The sequence below is a fragment of the Paralichthys olivaceus genome, chromosome 18, assembly GCF_024713975.1.
Source record: "Paralichthys olivaceus isolate ysfri-2021 chromosome 18, ASM2471397v2, whole genome shotgun sequence".
Lineage (NCBI taxonomy): Eukaryota > Metazoa > Chordata > Actinopteri > Pleuronectiformes > Paralichthyidae > Paralichthys > Paralichthys olivaceus.
In genome coordinates this window covers 3,168,346-3,192,337 of record NC_091110.1, presented here as the reverse complement: position 1 = coordinate 3,192,337, position 23,992 = coordinate 3,168,346, and the positions used below count along the sequence as shown (strand labels likewise).

Here is a 23,992-nt window from a genome sequence, read left to right as displayed (position 1 = left end):
TGGTGCATGGTTGGGAGGAGAAAGCGGGTTACAGCAGACACCATCTTTGACTTCAGCCTCAGCCCAGTGAAAAACTGAAGCAACTGCATCTTATTTTCCTATTATATTTATTTTGCAATAAAACTCTGAACATGTTTTTGTGGCCGAATGTAACAGCCACTAGATGGCAATGCACAAAGTTTCAGGGTCATCTTGATGATGTGGGGCAGTTTAGAAATAAACACATCCGATGGTAACTGTATAAGGATTTTTAATTTTGCTTATTTTTTTCCAATATTATTACATGTGTATTTTAAGTTTTAAAGTAACTGGTTAAACAACAAAACAAGAAAATGTTACTTAACACTTTTATTTATTTATTAACACTTTTTATTGACTTTTTTCCAATTTAGAAAAATAAAAATACATTTCCACTTGTCCTTCATCCACGTTCATTTGAACAATCTCTTCACTCTCTTTACAATTCTGCCCAAAAACTTCCTCATCCTCTTCAGTCTGCTGACTCTGGCAGGACGAGTGTCTTCACAGAGCTGTGTCTCTTGAGCTGCATCAGGTAATTGTTGGCTCTCAGCTGATTTCTCTGCATCTGAGCCAGCAGCTGCAGTGTCATCACATGGGAGGTCCAGCTCTTCAACCCTGACACTGGAGTGAGGAGGAGCTGAGCCTGTGTCCTCTGACTGTGGTACAACTGAAGCCTCCTCCACCCAGGGGTCTTCCTCAGCCACAACATCTGATGAGCCAGCAGCTGCAGTCTCATCACATGGGGGAACCAGCTCTTCAACCCTGACACTGGAGTGAGGAGGAGCTGAGCCTGTGTCCTCTGACTGTGGTACAACTGAAGCCTCCTCCACCCAGGGGTCTTCCTCAGCCACAACATCTGAGCAAAAGTCTTCCTCATCATCGTAGTCGTCCAAGTCTAAGACCCCCATGCTGTCCAGACAATGCATTACACTGAAAAAAACACAAATCAGCAGATTAGTCAGTGAAGAATCAATCAACAACTTATTCAATTCATACATCTACGACAAAAAAGTAAAGTGTGCATTGTGAGCGGCTGCTGAGACAAAAAACAACGAGACTAGAGGACACACAGAGAGGAGGTGACATCACCTGAGCCAATGAGAATTCAGGTACAGCCTCTACGTCACTTAAATCCAGGTGAACAAACTGAGGTAATTAACGGAAGTGAAAGTAAGTGTGAGCGAGAGATCAGTGGATCTGCTCATGTCTGATAATGAAAACACTCAATCACAAAGTGGTTTTACACTTGACAACAAAACAACAATGATCCTCCTAAAATAATGAGGTTGTTAAAGTCAGCAGCAAATCAAACGTGAGAAAAGACCAAATTACTTCACAATAAAACCACCACAACCATTTTGTCATCATGTGTAAAATGTCTTTGTCTTTTTCCTGTAAAGAGTCACAGGTTTGACCAAATAGGTTTTTCCTTGCTGCTCTTACAGGTCAAATCCACATTTGTTTATTCTCTGGGACAATAATGGACATTTGAACTTTCACAGATGTGTTCAACTTTTCTACACATTGAATCACAAAGAGACAGAAATCCAAGAGAGTATCAGGGACTTTATTAAAAACAGAAGTAAAGAAATGAAACAGCAAAGCAGCTTCATTTAACATTCATTTATAAAAACCCAACACTAAACGTTCAATTTCTACACTGTAAAAAATATAACAAACAAAGGAAATTTAAAGTATTTGTAAACGTAGTAAAAGTATTTTCTTCAACTAACTTTACTTTGTTAAATTTGTAAAGTTGCTGAATTTATGGTGGCAAAACACAAAATAATAAGTTTGTGATGTGACACCTCTCACGTCTCATCAGGGGAAACGTGGCCTCACGTCACGAAGGTGAGTGTTCAGGTTGAATACAGGACAGAGATTCTGGATCTGCAGTTGCATATTTTGGCGAACGTCCATAAGCCTAAAGTGAAAAAAAGAAAATGAAAGATTAAATGTTCAGTTCCACAAAGCCACGTGTTTTATGTATTTGCAGTATTGACACCTAATATTTCCACGATTCCTTCATTTAACAGTGAAACCAAATTTTACTCAGGAAAACAAATTGGTTTATCAACATTTGAATTGTTGTGTCACTGCTGATATTTGAGTTTTAATTTCAACATTGAATCTGTTAACGTGAAGGTTTCTGATCTGTGCCTTGCTCTTAAACATCTCAAGTGATTGTTTCCTTTCTAATTAAAGGTTTTACACATGATCACACACGTGTTACTTTGCACTTAGTTTGAATTTTGTTGAACATATGGAGCAACTCACTGTGTTCAGGAGGACGTCTCACTTGGAGGATTAGAAACTGGTCCATCTGGGTTCAGAGTGTTTAAGACGTTTGGATCATTTTCAGCTGTGAGGTCAGAAACACATCATGAGACCATCCTCCTCTGAACAGACACTTTTATTACAAACAACCAACACTGCAGGGAACAGTCCTGAAAACTCTCTTCAGCACAAACGCCTCCCTGACTGGCGCCGGTGTGGACCAATAAAAAGACCAAATAGGAGTTGAGGGTGTTTTATAAAACTGGACATGTTAGTACTTTCAGCTGCTGTGTCAACGTGACGTGACGTCCTAAAAAAGCATATTAGTATAAAAAGAAAACAGAGTAGAAATAGAAGTTTTACTTATGACACAGGAGACATTTGACTGAAATAAAAAGAAAATACAAATAATTTCAGTTATTAAAGTTAAAAAAACAACCAGAATTTTGTCTTCTGTGTTGGTCTCTCACCAATCCTCTTCCTGTACACGATGAATCCAATGACAGCGAGGACGACACCGACCACTGCAGCGATGATGATGATGGTGGTCACGTCAGTCGGCTTCTCTGTTGAGTGGAATAAAAAAACAAAGCATCACAACCTGAACAGAGGAAGCAGGTTAGATGACAATAATCTCCCTGAACCACAATCCTGTACAATAGACACAACAAACACACACAGACAATCAACCTGTTTCTTTGTCCGGCTGTTGTTTCTAACACTGATCTAAATTTATTGATAAAAAGTGATAAAAGAAAATGACCCAAAACCAACAGAGAGAAAACGTCTCCTGCTACACGTCAGCATACATGACCTGCAGGACTGTTATTGGAAATGAAATGTGTGTTTCCCACCGTCATCACTGATTCAAGTCTCACCTCTGTTGGACTCCACTGAGTCTTTGTCCAATCTTTTGACGATGTCCTCCTTCACACCAGAGATCTGGAACACACAGTCGTACCTCCTCCAGTCTTCAGGTAGGATTGATGAAACCTGCAGGTCAGTGCTCATCTGGAAGGTCCCGTCATGGTTGGGGAGGACCTCTCCGACGTACACGTCCTCATGAAGCTCCTCTCCGTCTTTCCTCCAGAACAACATGGCTATGTCGGGGTAGAAACCTGTAGCGTGGCAGCTGACTGGAGAGGAGGGAGACTTCTGGAGGAGAGACATCAAGGGAAGCTCTGTGGAGAAAGAAGAAAGACAGTTTATGGGTTATTCTAATGTATTGTATACTAATAATACCATTCATGTTTGATTCCATTGATTTAGCATTAGTCATGTCTGTTAATATACGAGACAAGTGAAGAACTATGAGATGTGAACGAGACAGAGGCTGAAGTGATGCAAAGACACTGGGGTGGACGATAAGACATCAGAGTAATATCACAGTATTTATTGAAAGGTGACGGTTTTATATCACGATATTTATTTTCTTTATACAAACACAAAGTAAACCTCATGTACTGAACAGGTCCTGATAACTTCTGGTTAATGTTGGTATTTTTTGTTAAAGTGCAAAGTGAGCGCAGGTCAGTCGGAGGGTGAGGTGGGAGGAGACTCCCGCTGTGTCTCAATTCAGGGGTGGTCTAACAATAATTCACAGCAGGTGTCTGTGTATTTGCTCACGTTCACTGCGATGCCACAGAGTAAGAAATGAAAGAGGAACATCATGTTCATGGAGGTCATGATTTCACCTGTTCTCTGCAGAGAGCTCTTCCCATGCTCCAGGAACTTCTTCAGCCAGGAAGGACACAACTGGAGGTAGTAGTTCTTAAGATATGCAAGTATAGCTTTATCATTATCCAACTGCAGTTTGAGGATACCCGCCTGTGGTCTATGAGCGTTCCACGTCTCTGTCTGCAGGTCCAATGATATGAAGTCTTCTCCATCATAACCACCCTGATTATAACCTTTAACTTCTCCAGTCTCATCGTCCCATTCACAGCCGTGCATCCACTGGTAAATGTGGACACCTGAGAGAGAGACAGAGATCTGAGCTGTTATTATCACACCCTCACCACACACACACACACACACACACACACACACACACACACACACACACACACTCACACAGACACACAAGCACACACACACACACAGTTCATCTACTCTGTTGAAGGTGGTGACATCATGTGAGCGGCAGGAACAGACCATGACTGTTTATAAAGATGGACGACACGTCTCCACTTCCTCCCACTGTCCAGGAACGAAGCCAAAATACAACAGATATGAACGCTGTCATCCAGAGCGATCGGTTATGGAGCAAAGGTACCAAGGTCTCACTGGTACACACGCTCGACCAATCGTGAGTCAGTCTGTCAATAATAAACCCCACCCCCAGGTTTTAGTAGCATCAAACTAGAACATCACTCAGTCCAGCACAAACCTCCACCAAGGCCCAACAGTCACCTCATGAAAACACATTTAAATTCACTAGAGACACATTTTTATGACCAAATTGCACAAACTCATAAATATTAGTCACTGAACATCTCTTATTTTTTAACAAGAACCATGAGTTACTCTGGGAAATCAAGGAAAATGTTGAAAAACCAAAAGAGATAGAAAATATTCCTGGATCAGCCTCTGATCTGCACCTGAATTTAAAGTTCTTTTCTGACTCATAACACATCCATCCACACAGTTTACTGCTAACACCAAATTCACAGTTGTTGATAATTATTTTCTGCTGATCCAGTAATAAATGTCTTCTTCAGCACTACAGTATATAAATGTCTTCTGGCTTTGACACTGTGTTTGGGTAAATCTAATCTAACGTGTGATTCTCTGGTGTGTTTCTTATTTTGTGGACACACTGTGGTCAGCACAGTGACATGAATCTGTTGCTCTGCTGTTGATTTGATATATTTAATTGAATTTTCAAACTAATCATTCTGGTTGTTGTTGATTCTGTATTTTGTTAATGAATCAATCACTTGTTTAAACTGAAGCAAATATCAGAAAGTAGTGAAAATGTCTGTCACTGTATTTAATTATTTAATTAATTTAAGAATCTTCACAAAACATTTGAGATTTTTACAAAAAAATGTAAATCTATTGATCACATGTTTGATTAATTAGTAAATATTTGAGATCAAATCAAATAAATGAAGTTGTGAATTTGTGTGTGTGTGTGTGTTGTTATAATTAGAGAGTGAAACGTAAACTAACCTTCACTCTGGTTGAAGCGTTCCTTTAAGTTTTCAATGTTGTCTTTGAGCCACTGCTGGTAATGCCAAATGTTCCGAGTCTCCCTCTCCCAGTACTGTGAATCTGTTGCCTTCAACATCCAGTCCTGTTTGGGTTCTACTTTCTTTGTGTTGCTGTCATAGTGAATCATCTGAACTTCATCAACCAAACTAACAGACACAAACTCTGGAAAGTTTGGGACTTGAGAGGACCCAGTGTAGAAATTCTTCAGAGAGTGAGTCCCTGCAAGAAAAAGTTAAAGTCCTGACTTTAGTTTCAGAATGTTTAATAAATCACTGCACTCAGAGTGAAGAAGACATGAAGTACATTCAAGACAACTTCAGCATCTCTGTTGTGTGGTAAACAAACACAGAAATACATTGATAGATAAAACGTCTGCTCCAGAGTCCAGACACTCTTTACTTTGAATTCTACATGGATTCAATCTAACGACTCAAATATTTAATATTAGAAAATAATATTTTCTACTGCAGATTATTTCATGTGAAGTGAAAACTACTTCAATTTCCAGTTACTACATGAGACATTTATTCTGAAAGTCCTCATTATCATATACAAAATTCAAATTGTGAAATCATGAACATTTTGAACACAGCATATGAGCTGGGTTTATGACATCTTATGGCTTGTGAATATGAGTAATAGCTTAAGAGAAGATGTGTGCACTGACCAGTGTTATTCCTGCCCTCCAATGTTTTCATTGATCAACTATTTGACCTCTTTTCAAGATCCTCAGCTTTATAGTAGACTACAAATAGGCTACAAATAGACAATTGAATTTTTTGTTCTAGTTAAATGTTTCATAGAGAGTAGTAGAGCCTCCGATTTTTAGGAAAAAAAGTTTGGTTCTCCTCCTTTGGGAGTGTTTTGAGTTTTGAGTTCTTAGCCTTTTGTTTTCCTCCTAGTGGAGTGATTTTCTGTTGGTTCATTTCTCTTTATTTTCTGGGTTTTTCAATCCTCGGAGTGGGTTTTGATTATTAGAAGGTTTTCTTCCTGTTTATTTTTCTTGATTATTTTTCATAGCCTCGATCGATATTTTCATAGCCTGTTATTTTGTCACTATGTCTGGGAGGTTGGAGAGTATCCCCAATAAAGTCTGCTTTAACGGTCGTTACTCTCCTGACAGTGGAGGTCTGCAGCCAGGACCTCTTGCATGTCAGTCATGTTACTCACGGTCTTTCTCAGCCTAAATAATGTGGAATATTGAACCAACAAAGCAGGAAGCTGTTTGTCCTCAGCACTTTCTGTATCTGTGGAAACAGCGCCACCAACTGACTCCAATAAAAACCAAAACTGAGTCGTCGCCTTATTTGTCAGCTGACCCAGTTTAGATGAATAATTGAGGTGTTTGAGGCGATGGGAAATGAATCATCAATCATTTAAAAGATGTTCAAATATATGTATTTACATCAATAACAGTCTTGATTCACATCAACAGACTGAACCTGTTATTTCTTCACAACTTTTTATAAACCAACATGAAACATGAGACACGTGATGAAGAACCAAGTGTGAAATAATCAAGTAGAAACTAGAACTCACTTGCCGTCGCGCTGTGTGTTCCTGCCAGTAGAAGCAGGAAAAGTAAAGTGTGCATTGTGAGCGGTGGTATATTTCTCTTGGCTGGACTGAAGGTAGATGAGGTCTTTTGTCCACAGAGAGACGGACTGTGGCTGCAGAGACAAAAAACAACGAGATAAGAGGACACACAGAGAGGAGGTGACATCATCTGAGCCAATGAGAATTCAGGATCAGCCTCTATAGTCACTTAAATCCGGGTGAAACTCACCAACTGAACTGAGGTTATTAACGAAAGTGAAAGCAAAGCTCTGGTCATGAGGATGTGTTTGTGTTGAAAGAAGAGCAGAGGTCCACAACCACAGGATCATTCATGGTCATGACTTGTGATTTTCAGCTGTTTGAACAATCCTACACAGGAAAACTGTTTTGGTCCAGATTTGACCTACATCCCTCATCCGTCACATCCCACATCGGGCCCACATGCAGTGGGGAATGATGGCACTTGGGTGGTCTGCTCCTTTTTGCCAGATCTGGGTCACAAGTCAACCCTGAATTAGTTTTGTGATATTATTTTACAAGTGGGCAACTTTAGAATCACATCCATTTTGTTTGGGCCACAAGAAGGAGAGCAGAAGTGTCACATCATTGCCTGAAGTGGTTCACATCTGCATGATGTCTGGTCTGACTGTATATATATATGATGGACCTGTCCAGGTGAGTGTGTCTCTGTCGGGGTGTCCCACAGCACGTTACAGCTAGTTGAGTGGAAGCAGCCTTAAAACTAAGTGTGAGCGAGAGATCAGTGGATCTGCTCATGTCTGATAATGAAAACACTCAATCACAAAGTGGTTTTACACTTGACAACAAAACAACAATGATCCTCCTGAAATAACGAGGTTGTTAAAGTCAGCAGCAAATCAAACGTGAGAAAAGACCAAATTACTTCACAATAAAACCACCACAACCATTTTGTCATCATGTGTAAAATGTCTTTGTCTTTTTCCTGTAAAGAGTCACAGGTTTGACCAAATAGGTTTTTCCTTGCTGCTCTTACAGGTCAAATCCACATTTTTTTATTCTCTGGGACAATAATGAACATTTGAACTTTCACAGATGTGTTCAACTTTTCTACACATTGAATCACAAAGAGACAGAAATCCAAGAGAGTATCAGGGACTTTATTCAAAACAGAAGTACAAAAGGAATGAAACAGAAAAGCAGCTTTATTTAACATTCATTTATAAAAACCCAACACGTCAACATTCAGTTTCTACACTGTGAAAAATAAAACTTGGAATTGCGTTACTGTGGTCTTCTGCTGGGCGTCCCCTGATGCCACGCCAGGCTCCGAGCTCCGGCAGCTCAGACGCTGCTGTACCGTGCAAAGTGAAAAGTGAAAAGTGTCTGAGAAAAGGTCTTGCTCTGATTAGGAAGAGTATCTTCTTGGAGTCACGCTCCGTGGTGTCTCTGCCTCAATCCTCCTCCTCTGGGTTTTCCTCCTTTTGTTCCCCCCAGGTGCGTTGGGTTGTCCACTAAAAGAGAGATTACCCCGCCCCCCTGTGTGGGACATTAGTCTCTCCCTATTGCCTCGATCTACACCTGACACTCCACCTCAACCCAAGAATAAATAAATAAACCAATCTCCTAATAAATTGTAACACTGACATCAGTTTATGATGTGAGTGATGAATAATCAGTGAACTCCCAGTGTAAGGGGGAGAATGTGGTGACACTGCTTCTTGTTCCAAACGTCCATACACCTAAAGTGAAAAAAAGAAAATGAAAGATTAAATGTTCAGTTCCACAAAGCCACGTGTTTTATGTATTTGCAGTATTGACACCTAATATTTCCACGATTCCTTCATTTAACAGTGAAACCAAATTTTACTCAGGAAAACAAATTGGTTTATCAACATTTGAATTGTTGTGTCACTGCTGATATTTGAGTTTTAATTTCAACATTGAATCTGTTAACGTGAAGGTTTCTGATCTGTGCCTTGCTCTTAAACATCTCAAGTGATTGTTTCCTTTCTAATTAAAACAAAGGTTTTACACATGATCACACACGTGTTACTTTGCACTTAGTTTGAGTTTTGTTGAACATATGGAGCAACTCACTGTGTTCAGGAGGACGTCTCACTTGGAGGATTAGAAACTGGTCCATCTGGGTTCAGAGGGTTTAAGACGTTTGGATCATTTCCAGCTGTGAGGTCAGAAACACATCATGAGACCATCCTCCTCTGAACAGACACTTTTATTACAAACAACCAACACTGCAGGGAACAGTCCTGAAAACTCTCTTCAGCACAAAATGAAGCCTATTTAATCTCCGGAGGGTTTTCTAGAGTCCTGCACTGGGTCAGGTTCCTGTGGGGAGCCTCAAATCCATTGAAATAAATATTGGCAGTAGTGTGGACAAGGCCTAAGTGAACATTTGTGGCAAATTTGAAGAAATTCCCTCAAAGCATTCTTGAGATATCATGTTAACAACATGGGCACGAACAGATGAACAGCCTGGAAACATAACGCCTCCCTGACTGGTGCCGGTGTGGACCAATAAAAAGTGGACCAAATAGGAGTTGAGGGTGTTTTATAAAACTGGACATTAGTACTTTCAGCTGCTGTGTCAACGTGACGTGACGTCCTAATAAAGCATATTAGTATAAAAAGAAAACAGAGTAGAAATAGAAGTTTTACTTACGAGATGGAAGACATTTGACTGAAATAAAAAGAAAATACAAATAATTTCAGTTATTACAGTAAAAAAAAACAACCAGAATTTTGCCTTTGTTTTTTCTAGTGGTGATTTATACTAATATTAAAAGAAAACAGAGTAGAAATAGAAGTTTTACTTACGACACAGGAGACATTTGACTGAAATAAAAAGAAAATACAAATAATTTCAGTTATTACAGTTAAAAAAACAACCAGAATTTTGTCTTTGTTTTTTCTAGTGGCGATCCTCCTCAAACGATCCACAATATATTGTTACTTTTATTTATTTGTGTGCTGGACGTTGTGTGCAGAGCTTTTTATTAACAATCTATGGTGCAGAGTGAAGTTAGAAAACTTTGTGTGAACCCTGCAGCTCTTGAAACAGATGTTGTGTGTGAGGAACTGAAGTTTGTTTCATGAGGACTGATCCGGACGAAGCATTCATTAAAAGTCTGAAATAAAAACACCAGCAAAATATTGGACAAAGCTTCTGTGTTGGTCTCTCACCATTTCTCTTCCTGTACACGATGAATCCAATGACAGCGAGGACGACACCGACCACTGCAGCGATGATGATGATGGTGGTCACGTCAGTGGGCTTCTCTGTTGAGTGGAATAAAAAAACGAAGCATCACAACCTGAACAGATGAAGCAGGTTAGACGACAATAATCTCCCTGAACCACAATCCTGTACAATAGACACAACAAACACACACAGACAATCAACCTGTTTCTTTGTCCGGCTGTTGTTTCTAACACTGATCTAAATTCATTGATAAAAAGTGATGAAAGAAAATGACCCAAAACCAACAGAGAGAAAACGTCTCCTGCTACACGTCAGCATACATGACCTGCAGGACTGTTATTGGAAATGAATTGTGTGTTTCCCACCGTCATCACTGATTCAAGTCTCACCTCTGTTGGACTCCACTGAGTCTTTGTCCAATCTTTTGACGATGTCCTCCTTCACACCCGAGATCTGGAACACACAGTCGTACCTCCTCCAGTCTTCAGGTGGGATTGATGAAACCTGCAGGTCAGTGCTCATCTGGAAGGTCCCGTCATGGTTGGGGAGGACCTCTCCGACGTACACGTCCTCATGAAGCTCCTCTCCGTCTTTCCTCCAGAACAACATGGCTATGTCGGGGTAGAAACCAGTAGCGTGGCAGCTGACTGGAGAGGAGGGAGACTTCTGGAGGAGAGACATCCAGGGAAGCTCTGTGGACAAAGAAGAAAGACAGTTTATGGGTTATTCTAATGTATTGTATACTAATAATACCATTCATGTTTGATTCCATTGATTTAGCATTAGTCATGTCTGTTAATATACGAGACAAGTGAAGAACTGTGAGATGTGAACGAGACAGAGGCTGAAGTGATGCAAAGACACTGGGGTGGACGATATGACATCAGAGTAATATCACAGTATTTATTGAAAGGTGACGGTTTTATATCACGATAATTATTTTCTTTATACAAACACAAAGTAAACCTCATGTACTGAACAGGTCCTGATAACTTCTGGTTCATGTTGGTATTTTTTGTTAAAGTGCAAAGTGAGCGCAGGTCAGTCGGAGGGTGAGGAGGGAGGAGACTCCCGCTGTGTCTCAGTCTAACACATTCACAGTAACATGAGGTCACTGTGACCTTGACCTTTGACCTCCAGGCTCCAAAATCTAATCAATAACTAATCGATCTCTGAGTCCAAGTGAAAGTTTGTACCAAATCTGAAGCTGATCTGATGACATCACGTTCAAGAAAAACATAAACATACTTTGTGAGGCCACCGTGACCTTGACCTTTGACCTTTGACCACCAAACTCTAATCCGTTCATCTTTGACTCAAAGTGAATGTTTGTACTAAATCTGAAGAAGTTCCCTAAAGGCATTCTGGAGATATCGTGTTCACAGTGATGGGACGGACAGACGACCCGGGAACATAATGCCAGCGGCCACTAGGTGTCGCCGGAGCAGAGGCATAAAAAGCGCATTGAGAGAGAGAGAGAGAGATAGAGAGAGAGAAGAAAGGAGGGAAGGAGAGGGAATCAGAGCGATGATGATAGAAAGTGAACAAACTGAGTCACAGCAGGTGTCTGTGTATTTGCTCACGTTCACTGTGATGCCACAGAGTAAGAAATGAAAGAGGAACATCATGTTCATGGAGGTTATGATTTCACCTGTTCTCTGCAGAGAGCTCTTCCCATGCTCCAGGAACTTCTTCAGCCAGGAAGGACACTCCTGGGTGTAGAAGTTGTTATAATATGCAAGTTCAGCTTTATCATTTTCCCACTTCAGTTTGGTGATAACAGCCTGTGGTGTTGGAGCGATATACGTCTCTGTCTGCTGGTCAAATGATATGAAGTCTTCTCCATCATAACCATGTTGATCATAACCTTTAACTTCTCCAGTCTCATCGTCCCATTCACAGCCGTACATCCACTGCATAATGTGGATACCTGAGAGAGAGACAGAGATCTGAGCTGTTATTATCACACCTTCACCACACACACACACACACACACACACACACACACACACACACACACACACAATTTTAGTAGCATCAAACTAGAACATCACTCAGTCCAGCACAAACCTCCACCAAGGCCCAACAGTCACCTCATGAAAACACATTTAAATTCACTAGAGACATCTTTATGACCAAATTGCACAAACTCATAAATATTAGTCACTGAACATCTCTTATTTTTTAACAAGAACCATGAGTTACTCTGGGAAATCAAGGAAAATGTTGAAAAACCAAAAGAGACAGAAAATATTCCTGGATCAGCCTCTGATCTGCACCTGAATTTAAAGTTCTTCTCTGACCCATAACACATCCATCCACACAGTTTACTGCTAACACCAAATTCACAGTTGTTGATAATTATTTTCTGCTGATCCAGTAATAAATGTCTTCTTCAGCACTACAGTATATAAATGTCTTCTGGCTTTGACACTGTGTTTGGGTAAATCTAATCTAACGTGTGATTCTCTGGTGTGTTTCTTATTTTGTGGACACACTGTGGTCAGCACAGTGACATGAATTTGTTGCTCTACTGTTGATTTGATATATTTAATTGAATTTTCAAACTAATCATTCTGGTTGTTGTTGATTCTGTATTTTGTTAATGAATCAATCACTTGTTTAAACTGAAGCAAATATCAGAAAGTAGTGAAAATGTCTGTCACTGTATTTAATTATTTAATTATTTAATTAATTTAAGAATCTTCACAAAACATTTGAGATTTTACTAAAATATTTAAATCTATTGATCACATGTTTGATTAATTAGTAAATATTTGAGATCAAATAAAATAAATGAAGTTGTGAATTTGTGTGTGTGTGTGTATGTGTGTGTATGTGTGTGTGTGTGTGTGTGTGTGTGTGTTGTTATTATTAGAGAGTGAAACAAACAAACAAACCTTCAGTCTGGTTGAAGCGTTCCTTTGCGATTTCAATATTGTTCTTGTAGATCTGCTGGTGACCGAAATACTTCTGAGTCAGACTCTCCCAGTACTGTGAATCTGTTGCCTTCAACATCCAGTCCTGTTTGGGTACTGCTTTCTTTGTGTTGCTGTCATAGTGAATCATCTGAACTTCATCAACATAACCAACAACCACAAACTCTGGAAAGTTTGGGACTTGAGAGGATGCAGTGTACATATAGTTCAGAGAGTGAGTCCCTGCAAGAAAAAGTTAAAGTCCTGACTTTAGTTTCAGAATGTTTAATAAATCACTGCACTCAGAGTCAAGAAGACATGAAGTACATTCAAGACAACTTCAGAATCTCTGTTGTGTGGTAAACAAACACAGAAATACATTGATAGATAAAACGTCTGCTCCAGAGTGCAGACACTCTTTACTTTGAATTCTTACAGTTTTTTTCAATCGCTAACAGGTGCTTACCCATACTTCAGATACTTTTTCTAAACTCTTAACATAGACTCACATCTACAAACCACAATTGGCCAAATTGATAATTTTCTTCTCAAAAACACATTATGTTAAATATATACTAACTCTTCATTTCAAAATAGAACACATCTTTCTCTGAACACACTAACTTTACCAAAACACTGGAAATCTGACTCAAAATTAAATTATTCTGTCAGAGAATAACTCTTGTTTTCACTTCACAAGGTACATGCAGTCAATCAAAGTACACCAGGTTTCAAAATACTGGCTATTGCTGACATTACAAAAGCTGCATAGACTTTATGTTTCAGTTTTACAGGTATTTGCATGCAAAACATGCAATCCACTGTTTTTACACTAAATGTCTTGGTTGGAAACTGTATGTCCACATGTCATGTCCACATGCCATGGGGTGGCTGTGGCGTAGAGCGGTCGTCCTCCAACCAGAAGGTCGGAAGTTCAATCCCCAGTCTTCCCATCTGCATGCCAAAGTGTCCTTGGGCAAGATACTGAACCCCAAAACTGCCCAATAGAACAACAAAAAGTGCTAGTTATAGAAGCACTGTATGTATGACTGTGTGTGTGAATGGGTGAATGGCAAACTGTAGTGTAAAGAGTGTTGAGTGGTCTTCAAGACTAGAAAAGCACTATATAAATACAACCATTTACATGTAGTGTTCACATTCAAAAGCATTCCAGTAAAAAGCAAATCAGTTTTTTTCCCTTTACTGTATCAATACTGTAAAAAAGTTTTACAGTATTGCTTACAATGAAAAAAATATCCATGAATCACACAAGAGCATTCTGAACAAATAAACAACGGCAAAAAGCCCAGATAAAAAGGGGGGGGGGGGGGGGACTAAAAAAAGCACAAAATTCCTGCATGTAATCTCTGCAATCTTCACGGTTAGGCCACATGTTTTCATGAACATCGCATCTGATATTATCTAAGGCGATGCACCGGGGATAAAACCGCTTGGAATGTCGGATCCACCCTTGGCAATCATCAACTGTGCTGCACCTGCACTTCTTACCGCACCTCTCACTGCATCTCTCACTGGGCCTGCTCTTCTCCCTGGGCCCCTTGCTCTAACTCTTCCTCATTCAGACATTACAGTGTTTGTCTTTTTCTGTTTCCAAAAACATCACTCCTCAAAGTCTTCCTTTTACTGTATAAGTAATGCCACAGAGTCTAAGCCAGACTGGAATCAGCTGTGGTTTGCCCAATTTACCCAACTTAAATCTGCTGTGTGTCAATTATTCAATTGTTTGTTTATCATCAGCTGAGATATATTGTTTTAGAACTGATATCATTGCAGAAGAGGTTTTTAGACTGTATATAAGGTTTGAAAAATTGTTTTTGCCATTGTGGGATGTTACAAAAACAGTCCATAATTTTGTTGGGAGGTATAGCTTGTCTGTTAAGAAAATGTAAGCATTGTGGAAATGTGTTCACTGACTGCATATTGTGTGAAAACGACATGAAATGTGTGAATGGTATGGCCACAAAAGACAGATGCTGTGCTAATTGTGTTTAGAGTTTTGAAAATGTGACCACTGGTTGGACAAACGCTTGTTAGTGACTGAAAAAAACTGTAACAGACATCTGTCATTTCTTCATTATAGAGGCAGCCTCATCATGAGTCGTTGTCTGCCTGCTTCTTTTCACTTCTATCATTTACATTCTAGATGAATTTGTGTTGTGTGTTAGTAATTATTGTGCTGATTGTATTGGAGTAGGAGGTCACATTGATAACAGATCATTCATTAGTAATAAGTCCTGTCAGTCATGTTACTCACGGTCTTTATCAACCTAAATAATGTGGAATATTGAACCAACAAAGCAGGAAGCTGTTTGTCCTCAGCACTTTCTGTATCTGTGGAAACAGCGCCACCAACTGACTCCAATAAAAACCAAAACTGAGTCGTCGCCTTATTTGTCAGCTGCCCCAGTTTAGATGAATAATTAAGGTGTTTGAGGCGATGGGAAATGAATCATCAACCATTAAAAAGATGTTTAAATATATATATTTACATCAATAACAGTATTGATTCACATCAACAGACTGAACCTGTTATTTCTTCACAACTTTTTATAAACCAAAATGAAACACGAGACACGTCATGAAAAACCGAGTGTGAAATAATCAAGTAGAAACTAGAACTCACTTGCCGTTGCGCTGTGTGTTCCTGCCAGTAGAAGCAGGAAAAGTAAAGTGTGCATTGTGAGCGGTGGTATATTTCTCTTGGCTGGACTGAAGGTAGATGAGGTCTTTTGTCCACAGAGAGACGGACTGTGGCTGCAGAGACAAAAAACAACAAGACGAGAGGACACACAGAGAGGAGGTGACATCATCTGAGCCAATGAGAATTCAGGATCAGCCTCTAGTCACTTAAATCCGGGTGAACAAACTGAGGTTATTAACGAAAGTGAAAGTAAAGCTCTGGTCGCCAGGTTTGAGTCACAAATCAACCCTGAATTAGTTTTGTGATATTATTTTACAAGTGGGCAACTTTAGAATCACATCCATTTTGTTTGGGCCACAAGAAGGAGAGCAGAAGTGTCACATCATTGCCTGAAGTGGTTCACATCTGCATGTTGTCTGGTCTGACTGTATATGATGGACCTGTCCAGGTGAGTGTGTCTCTGTCGGGGTGTCCCACAGCACGTTACAGCTAGTTGAGTGGAAGCAGCCTTAAAACTAAGTGTGAGCGAGAGATCAGTGGATCTGCTCATGTCTGATAATGAAAACACTCAATCACAAAGTGGTTTTACACTTGACAACAAAACAACAATGATCCTCCTAAAATAACGAGGTTGTTAAAGACAGCAGCAAATCAAACGTGAGAAAAGACCAAATTACTTCACAATAAAACCACCACAACCATTTTGTCATCATGTGTAAAATGTCTTTGTCTTTTTCCTGTAAAGAGTCACAGGTTTGACCAAATAGGTTTTTCCTTGCTGCTCTTACAGGTCAAATCCACATTTGTTTATTCTCTGGGACAATAATGAACATTTGAACTTTCACAGATGTGTTCAACTTTTCTACACATTGAATCACAAAGAGACAGAAATCCAAGAGAGTATCAGGGACTTTATTCAAAACAGAAGTACAAAAGGAATGAAACAGAAAAGCAGCTTTATTTAACATTCATGTATAAAAACCCAACATGTCAACATTCAGTTTCTACACTGTGAAAAATAAAACTTGGAATTGCGTTACTGTGGTCTTCTGCTGGGCGTCCCCTGATGCCACGCCAGGCTCCGAGCTCCGGCAGCTCAGACGCTGCTGTACCGTGCAAAGTGAAAAGTGAAAAGTGTCTGAGAAAAGGTCTTGCTCTGATTAGGAAGAGTATCTTCTTGGAGTCACGCTCCGTGGTGTCTCTGCCTCAATCCTCCTCCTCTGGGTTTTCCTCCTTTTGTTCCCCCCAGGTGCGTCGGGTTGTCCACTAAAAGAGAGATTACCCCGCCCCCCTGTGTGGGACATTAGTCTCTCCCTATTGCCTCGATCTACACCTGACACTCCACCTCAACCCAAGAATAAATAAATAAACCAATCTCCTAATAAATTGTAACACTGACATCAGTTTAGGATGTGAGTGATGAATAATCAGTGAACTCCCAGTGTAAGGGGGAGAATGTGGTGACACTGCTTCTTGTTCCAAACGTCCATACACCTAAAGTGAAAAAAAGAAAATGAAAGATTAAATGTTCAGTTCCACAAAGCCACGTGTTTTATGTATTTGCAGTATTGACACCTAATATTTCCATGATTCCTTCATTTAACAGTGAAACCAAATTTTACTCAGGAAAACAAATTGGTTTATCAACATTTGAATTGTTGTGTCACTGCTGATATTTGAGTTTTAATTTCAACATTGAATCTGTTAACGTGAAGGTTTCTGATCTGTGCCTTGCGCTTAAACATCTCAAGTGATTGTTTTCTTTCTAATTAAAGGTTTTACACATGATCACAAACGTGTTACTTTGCACTTAGTTTAAGTTTTGTTGAACATATGGAGCAACTCACTGTGTTCAGGAGGACGTCTCACTTGGAGGATTAGAAACTTGTCCATCTGGATTCAGAGTGTTTAAGACATTTGGATCATTTTCAGCTGTGAGGTCAGAAACACATCATGAGACCATCCTCCTCTGAACAGACACTTTTATTACAAACAACCAACACTGCAGGGAACAGTCCTGAAAACTCTCTTCAGCACAAAATGAAGCCTATTTAATCTAAGGAGGGTTTTCTAGAGTCCTGCACTGGGTCAGGTTCCTGTGGGGAGCCTCAAATCCATTGAAATAAATATTGGCAGTAGTGTGGACAAGGCCTAAGTGAACATTTGTGGCAAATTTGAAGAAATTCCCTCAAAGCATTCTTGAGATATCGTGTTCACAAGATGGGCACGAACAGATGAACAGCCTGAAAACATAACGCCTCCCTGACTGGTGCCAGTGTGGACCAATAAAAAGTGGACCAAATAGGAGTTGAGGGTGTTTTATAAAACTGGACATTAGTACTTTCAGCTGCTGTGTCAACGTGACGTGACGTCCTAATAAAGCATATTAGTATAAAAAGAAAACAGAGTAGAAATAGAAGTTTTACTTACGAGATGGAAGACATTTGACTGAAATAAAAAGAAAATACAAATAATTTCAGTTATTACAGTAAAAAAAAACGACCAGAATTTTGCCTTTGTTTTTTCTAGTGGCGATTTATACTAATATTAAAAGAAAACAGAGTAGAAATAGAAGTTTTACTTACAACACAGGAGACATTTGACTGAAATAAAAAGAAAATACAAATAATTTCAGTTATTACAGTTAAAAAAACAACCAGAATTTTGTCTTTGTTTTTTCTAGTGGCGATCCTCCTCAAACGATCCACAATATACTGTCACTTTTATTTATTTGTGTGCTGGACGTTGTGTGCAGAGCTTTTTATTAACAATCTATGGTGCAGAGTGAAGTTAGAAAACTTTGTGTGAACCCTGCAGCTCTTGAAACAGATGTTGTGTGTGAGGAACTGAAGTTTGTTTCGTGAGGAATTATCCAGACAAAGCATTCATTAAAAGAGTCTGAAATAAAAACACCAGCAAAATATTGGACAAAGCTTCTGTGTTGGTCTCTCACCAATCCTCTTCCTGTACTTGATGAATCCAATGACAGCGAGGACGACAGCGAGGACGACACCGACCACTGCAGCGATGATGATGATGATGGTGGTCATGTCAGTGGGCTTCTCTGTTGAGTGGAATAAAAAAACAAAGCATCACAACCTGAACAGATGAAGCAGGTTAGACGACAATAATCTTCCTGAACCACAATCCTGTACAATAGACACAACAAACACACACAGACAATCAACCTGTTTCTTTGTCCGGCTGTTGTTTCTAACACTGATCTAAATTTATTGATAAAAAGTGATGAAAGAAAATGACCCAAAACCAACAGAGAGAAAACGTCTCCTGCTACACGTCAGCATACATGACCTGCAGGACTGTTATTGGAAATGAATTGTGTGTTTCCCACCGTCATCACTGATTCAAGTCTCACCTCTGTTGGACTCCACTGAGTCTTTGTCCAGTCTTTTGACGATGTCCTCCTTCACACCCGAGATCTGGAACACACAGTCGTACCTCCTCCAGTCTTCAGGTGGGATTGATGAAACCTGCAGGTCAGTGCTCATCTGGAAGGTCCCGTCATGGTTGGGGAGGATCTCTCCGACGTATACGTCCTCATGAAGCTCCTCTCCGTCTTTCCTCCAGAACAACATGGCTATGTCGGGGTAGAAACCAGTAGCGTGGCAGCTGACTGGAGAGGAGGGAGACTTCTGGAGGAGAGACATCAAGGGAAGCTCTGTGGAGAAAGATAAAGAGAGTTTATGGGTTATTCTAATGTGTTGTATACTAATAATACCATTCATGTTTGATTCCATTGATTTAGCATTAGTCATGTCTGTTAATATACGAGACAAGTGAAGAACTGTGAGATGTGAACGAGACAGAGGCTGAAGTGATGCAAAGACACTGGGGTGGACGATATGACATCAGAGTAATATCACAGTATTTATTGAAAGGTGACGGTTTTATATCACGATATTTATTTTCTTTATACAAACACAAAGTAAACCTCATGTACTGAACAGGTCCTGATAACTTCTGGTTCATGTTGGTATTTTTTGTTAAAGTGCAAAGAGAGCAGGTCAGTCGGAGGGTGAGGAGGGAGGAGACTCCCGCTGTGTCTCAATTCAGGGGTGGTCTAACAATAATTCACAGCAGGTGTCTGTGTATTTGCTCACGTTCACTGTGATGCCACAGAGTAAGAAATGAAAGAGGAACATCACGTTCATGGAGGTTATGATTTCACCTGTTCTCAGCAGAGAGCTCTTCTCATGCTCCAGGAACTTCTTCAGCCAGGAAGGACACAACTGGAGGTAGTAGTTCTTAAGATATGCAAGTATCGCTTTATCATTATCCCACTTCAGTTTGGTGATAACAGCCTGTGGTCTATGAGCGTTCCACGTCTCTGTCTGCAGGTCCAATGATATGAAGTCTTTTCCATCATAACCATGTTGATTATAACCTTTAACTTCTCCAGTCTCATCGTCCCATTCACAGCCGTACATCCACTGGACAATGTGGACACCTGAGAGAGAGACAGAGATCTGAGCTGTTATTATCACACCTTCACCACACACACACACACACACAATCACACAGACACACACACACACACACACACACACACACACACACACACAGACACACACCATTTTAGTAGCATCAAACTAGAACATCACTCAGTCCAGCACAAACCTCCACCAAGGCCCAACAGTCACCTCATGAAAACACATTTAAATTCACTAGAGACATTTTTATGACCAAATTGCACAAACTCATAAATATCAGTCACTGAACATCTCTTATTTTTTAACAAGAACCATGAGTTACTCTGGGAAATCAAGGAAAATGTTGAAAAACCAAAAGAGATAGAAAATATTCCTGGATCAGCCTCTGATCTGCACCTGAATTTAAAGTTCTTCTCTGACCCATAACACAGTGTGTGTGTGTGTGTGTTGTTATTATTAGAGAGTGAAATGTAAACAAACCTTCAGTCTGGTTGAAGCGTTCCTTTGCAATTTCAATGTTGTCTTTGTAGATCTGCTGGTGACCGAAATACTTCTGAGTCAGACTCTCCCAGTACTGTGAATCTGTTGTCTTCAACATCCAGTCCTGTTTGGGTTCTACTGTCTTTGTGTTGCTATCATAGTAAAAAATCTGAACTTCATCAACATAACCAACAACCACAAACTCTGGAAAGTTTGGGACTTGAGAGGATGCGGTGTACATATAGTTCAGAGAGTGAGTCCCTGCAAGAAAAAGTTAAAGTCCTGACTTTAGTTTCAGAATGTTTAATAAATCACTGCACTCAGAGTGAAGAAGACATGAAGTACATTCAAGACAACTTCAGAATCTCTGTTGTGTGGTAAACAAACACAGAAATACATTGATAGATAAAACGTCTGCTCCAGAGTCCAGACACTCTTTACTTTGAATTCTACGTCTTACAGTTTTTTTCAATCGCTAACAGGTGCTTACCCATACTTCAGATACTTTCTCTAAACTCTTAACATAGACTCACATCTACAAACCACAATTGGCCAAATTGATAATTTTCTTCTCAAAAACACATTATGTTAAATATATACTAACTCTTCATTTCAAAATAGAACACATCTTTCTCTGAACACACTAACTTTACCAAAACACTGGAAGGTACACCAGGTTTCAAAATACTGGCTATTGCTGACATTACAAAAGCTGCATAGACTTTTATGTTTCAGTTTTACAGGTATTTGCATGCAAAACATACAATCCACTGTTTTTACACTAAATGTCTTGGTTGGAAACTGTATGTCCACATGTCATGTCCACATGCCACGGGGTGGCTGTGGCGTAGAGCAGTCGTCCTCAACCAGAAGGTCGGAAGTTCAATCCCCAGTCTTCCCATCTGCATGCCAAAGTGTCCTTGGGCAAGATACTGAACCCCGAACTGCCCAATAGAACAACAAAAAAGTGCTAGTTATAGAAGCACTGTATGTATGACTGTGTGTGTGAATGGGTGAATGGCAAACTGTAGTGTAAAGAGTGTTGAGTGGTCTTCAAGACTAGAAAAGCACAATATAAATACAACCATTTACATGTAGTGTTCACATTCAAAAGCATTCCAGTAAAAAGCAAATCAGTTTTTTTCCCTTTACTGTATCAATACTGTAAAAACGTTTTACAGTATTGCTTACAATGAAAAAAAATATCGATGAATCACACAAGAGCATTCTGAACAAATAAACAACGGCAAAAAGCCCAGATAAAAAGGGGGGGGGGACTAAAAAAAGCACAAAATTCCTGCATGTAATCTCTGCAATCTTCACGGTTAGGCCACATGTTTTCATGAACATCGCATCTGATATTATCTAAGGCGATGCACCGGGGATAAAACCGCTTGGAATGTCGGATCCACCCTTGGCAATCATCAACTGTGCTGCACCTGCACTTCTTACTGCACCTCTCACTGCATCTCTCACTGGGCCTGCTCTTCTCCCTGGGCCCCTTGCTCTAACTCTTCCTCGTCCAGACATTACAGTCTTTGTCTTTTTCTGTTTCCAAAAACATCACTCCTCAAAGTCCTCCTTTTACTGTATAAGTAATGCCACAGAGTCTAAGCCTGGAATCAGCTGTGGTTTGCCCAATTTACCCAACTTAAATCAGCTGTGTGTCAATTATTCAATTGTTTGTTTATCATCAGCTGAGATATATTGTTTTAGAACTGATATCATTGCAGAAGAGGTTTTTAGACTGTATATAAGGTTTGAAAAATTGTTTTTGCCATTGTGGGATGTTACAAAAACAGTCCATAATTTTGTTGGGAGGTATAGCTTGTCTGTTAAGAAAATGTAAGCATTGTGTAAATGTGTTCACTGACTGCATATTGTGTGAAAACGACATGAAATGTGTGAATGGTATGGCCACAAAAGACAGATGCTGTGCTAATTGTGTTTAGAGTTTTGAAAATGTGACCACTGGTTGGACAAACGCTTGTTAGCGACTGAAAAAAACTGTAACAGACATCTGTCATTTCTTCATTATGGAGGCAGCCTCATCATGACTCTTTGTCTGCCTGCTTCTTTTCACTTCTATCATTTACATTCTAGATGAATTTGTGTTGTGTGTTAGTAATTATTGTGTTGATTGTATTGGAGTAGGAGGTCACATTGATAACAGATCATTCATTAGTAATAAGTCCTGTCAGTCATGTTACTCACGGTCTTTCTCAGCCTAAATAATGTGGAATATTGAACCAACAAAGCAGGAAGCTGTTTGTCCTCAGCACTTTCTGTATCTGTGGAAACAGCGCCACCAACTGACTCCAATAAAAAACAAAACTGAGTCGTCGCCTTATTTGTCAGCTGACCCAGTTTAGATGAATAATTGAGGTGTTTGAGGCGATGGGAAATGAATCATCAACCATTAAAAAGATGTTCAAATATATATATTTACATCAATAACAGTCTTGATTCACATCAACAGACTGAACCTGTTATTTCTTCACAACTTTTTATAAACAACATGAAACACGAGACACGTGATGAGGAACCAAGTGTGAAATAATCAAGTAGAAACTAGAACTCACTTGCCGTCGCGCTGTGTGTTCCTGCCAGTAGAAGCAGGAAAAGTAAAGTGTGCATTGTGAGCGGTGGTATATTTCTCTTTGCTGGACTGAAGGTAGATGAGGTCTTTTGTCCACAGAGAGACGGACTGTGGCTGCAGAGACATAAAACAACGAGATAAGGGAACCCAAATGAGGAGGTGACAACCTGAGCCAATGAGAACTCAGGATCAGCCTCTAGTCACTTAAATCCGGGTGAAACTCACCAACTGAGGTAATTAATGAAAGTGAAAGTAAAGCTCTGGTCGCCAGATTTGGGTCACAAGTCAACCCTGAATTAGTTTTGTGATATTATTTTACAAGTGGGCAACTTAGAATCACATCCATTTTGTTTGGGCCACAAGAAGGAGAGCAGAAGTGTCACATCATTGCCTGAAGTGGTTCACATCTGCATGATGTCTGGTCTGACTGTATATATATATGATGGACCTGTCCAGGTGAGTGTGTCTCTGTCGGGGTGTCCCACAGCACGTTACTGCTAGTTGAGTGGAAGCAGCCTTAAAACTAAGTGTGAGCGAGAGATCAGTGGATCTGCTCATGTCTGATAATGAAAACACTCAATCACAAAGTGGTTTTACACTTGACAACAA

At 39.9% G+C, this 23,992-nt stretch overlaps 2 protein-coding genes across 11 annotated transcripts; both read right to left on the bottom strand.

Annotated features, from left to right (window-relative positions):
• Positions 1–1,567: 1,567 nt before the first annotated feature.
• LOC138405414 (class I histocompatibility antigen, F10 alpha chain-like) lies at positions 1,568–23,529 on the bottom strand. Of its 10 annotated transcripts, none has more exons than XM_069513809.1 (9): positions 23,367–23,527; positions 13,174–13,434; positions 11,925–12,203; positions 10,663–10,965; positions 10,255–10,350; positions 9,889–9,906; positions 9,734–9,751; positions 9,151–9,235; positions 1,568–1,945 (listed from the first exon to the last, which is right to left on the bottom strand). In XM_069513809.1, the coding sequence occupies exons 1-8, from the start codon at positions 23,419–23,421 to the stop codon at positions 9,156–9,158; spliced, it is 1,110 nt and encodes a 369-aa protein (XP_069369910.1). In that variant the 5' UTR covers positions 23,422–23,527; the 3' UTR covers positions 1,568–1,945; positions 9,151–9,155. The 10 variants fall into 10 exon arrangements, with proteins under 10 accessions (XP_069369910.1, XP_069369903.1, XP_069369904.1 ...); XM_069513802.1 differs by lacking the exons at positions 1,568–1,945; positions 23,367–23,527 and adding exons at positions 8,190–8,792; positions 15,836–16,023; XM_069513806.1 differs by lacking the exons at positions 1,568–1,945; positions 9,151–9,235; positions 9,734–9,751; ... (3 more) ...; positions 11,925–12,203; positions 13,174–13,434 and adding exons at positions 16,745–17,347; positions 17,701–17,785; positions 18,284–18,301; ... (3 more) ...; positions 20,043–20,321; positions 20,785–21,045 and having other exon boundaries at positions 23,371–23,527.
• LOC138405415 (major histocompatibility complex class I-related gene protein-like) lies at positions 3,166–7,801 on the bottom strand. Its single transcript, XM_069513813.1, has 4 exons — positions 7,054–7,801; positions 5,473–5,733; positions 3,993–4,271; positions 3,166–3,479 (listed from the first exon to the last, which is right to left on the bottom strand). Exons 1-4 carry the CDS (start codon positions 7,238–7,240, stop codon positions 3,166–3,168), a joined length of 1,041 nt encoding a protein of 346 aa, XP_069369914.1. The 5' UTR covers positions 7,241–7,801.
• Positions 23,530–23,992: the final 463 nt, after the last annotated feature.

Bases quoted from the DNA above. Each gene is read 5' to 3' on its own strand.
- LOC138405415 (XM_069513813.1), bottom strand. From the start codon at position 7,240: ATGATGTCACCTCCTCTCTGTGTGTCCTCTTATCTCGTTGTTTTTTGT. The intron at 5,734-7,053 runs GTGAGTTCTAGT...TTTTTCTTGCAG, and splicing joins AACACACAGCGCGACGGCAA to GGACTCACTCTCTGAAGAAT. The intron at 4,272-5,472 runs GTTAGTTTACGT...TCTCTCTCTCAG, and splicing joins ACGCTTCAACCAGAGTGAAG to GTGTCCACATTTACCAGTGG.
- LOC138405414 (XM_069513802.1), bottom strand. From the start codon at position 16,022: ATGATGTCACCTCCTCTCTGTGTGTCCTCTCGTCTTGTTGTTTTTTGT. The intron at 13,435-15,835 runs GTGAGTTCTAGT...TTTTTCTTGCAG, and splicing joins AACACACAGCGCAACGGCAA to GGACTCACTCTCTGAACTAT. The intron at 10,966-11,924 runs GTGAAATCATAA...CTTTGTCCACAG, and splicing joins GAGCTCTCTGCAGAGAACAG to AGCTTCCCTGGATGTCTCTC.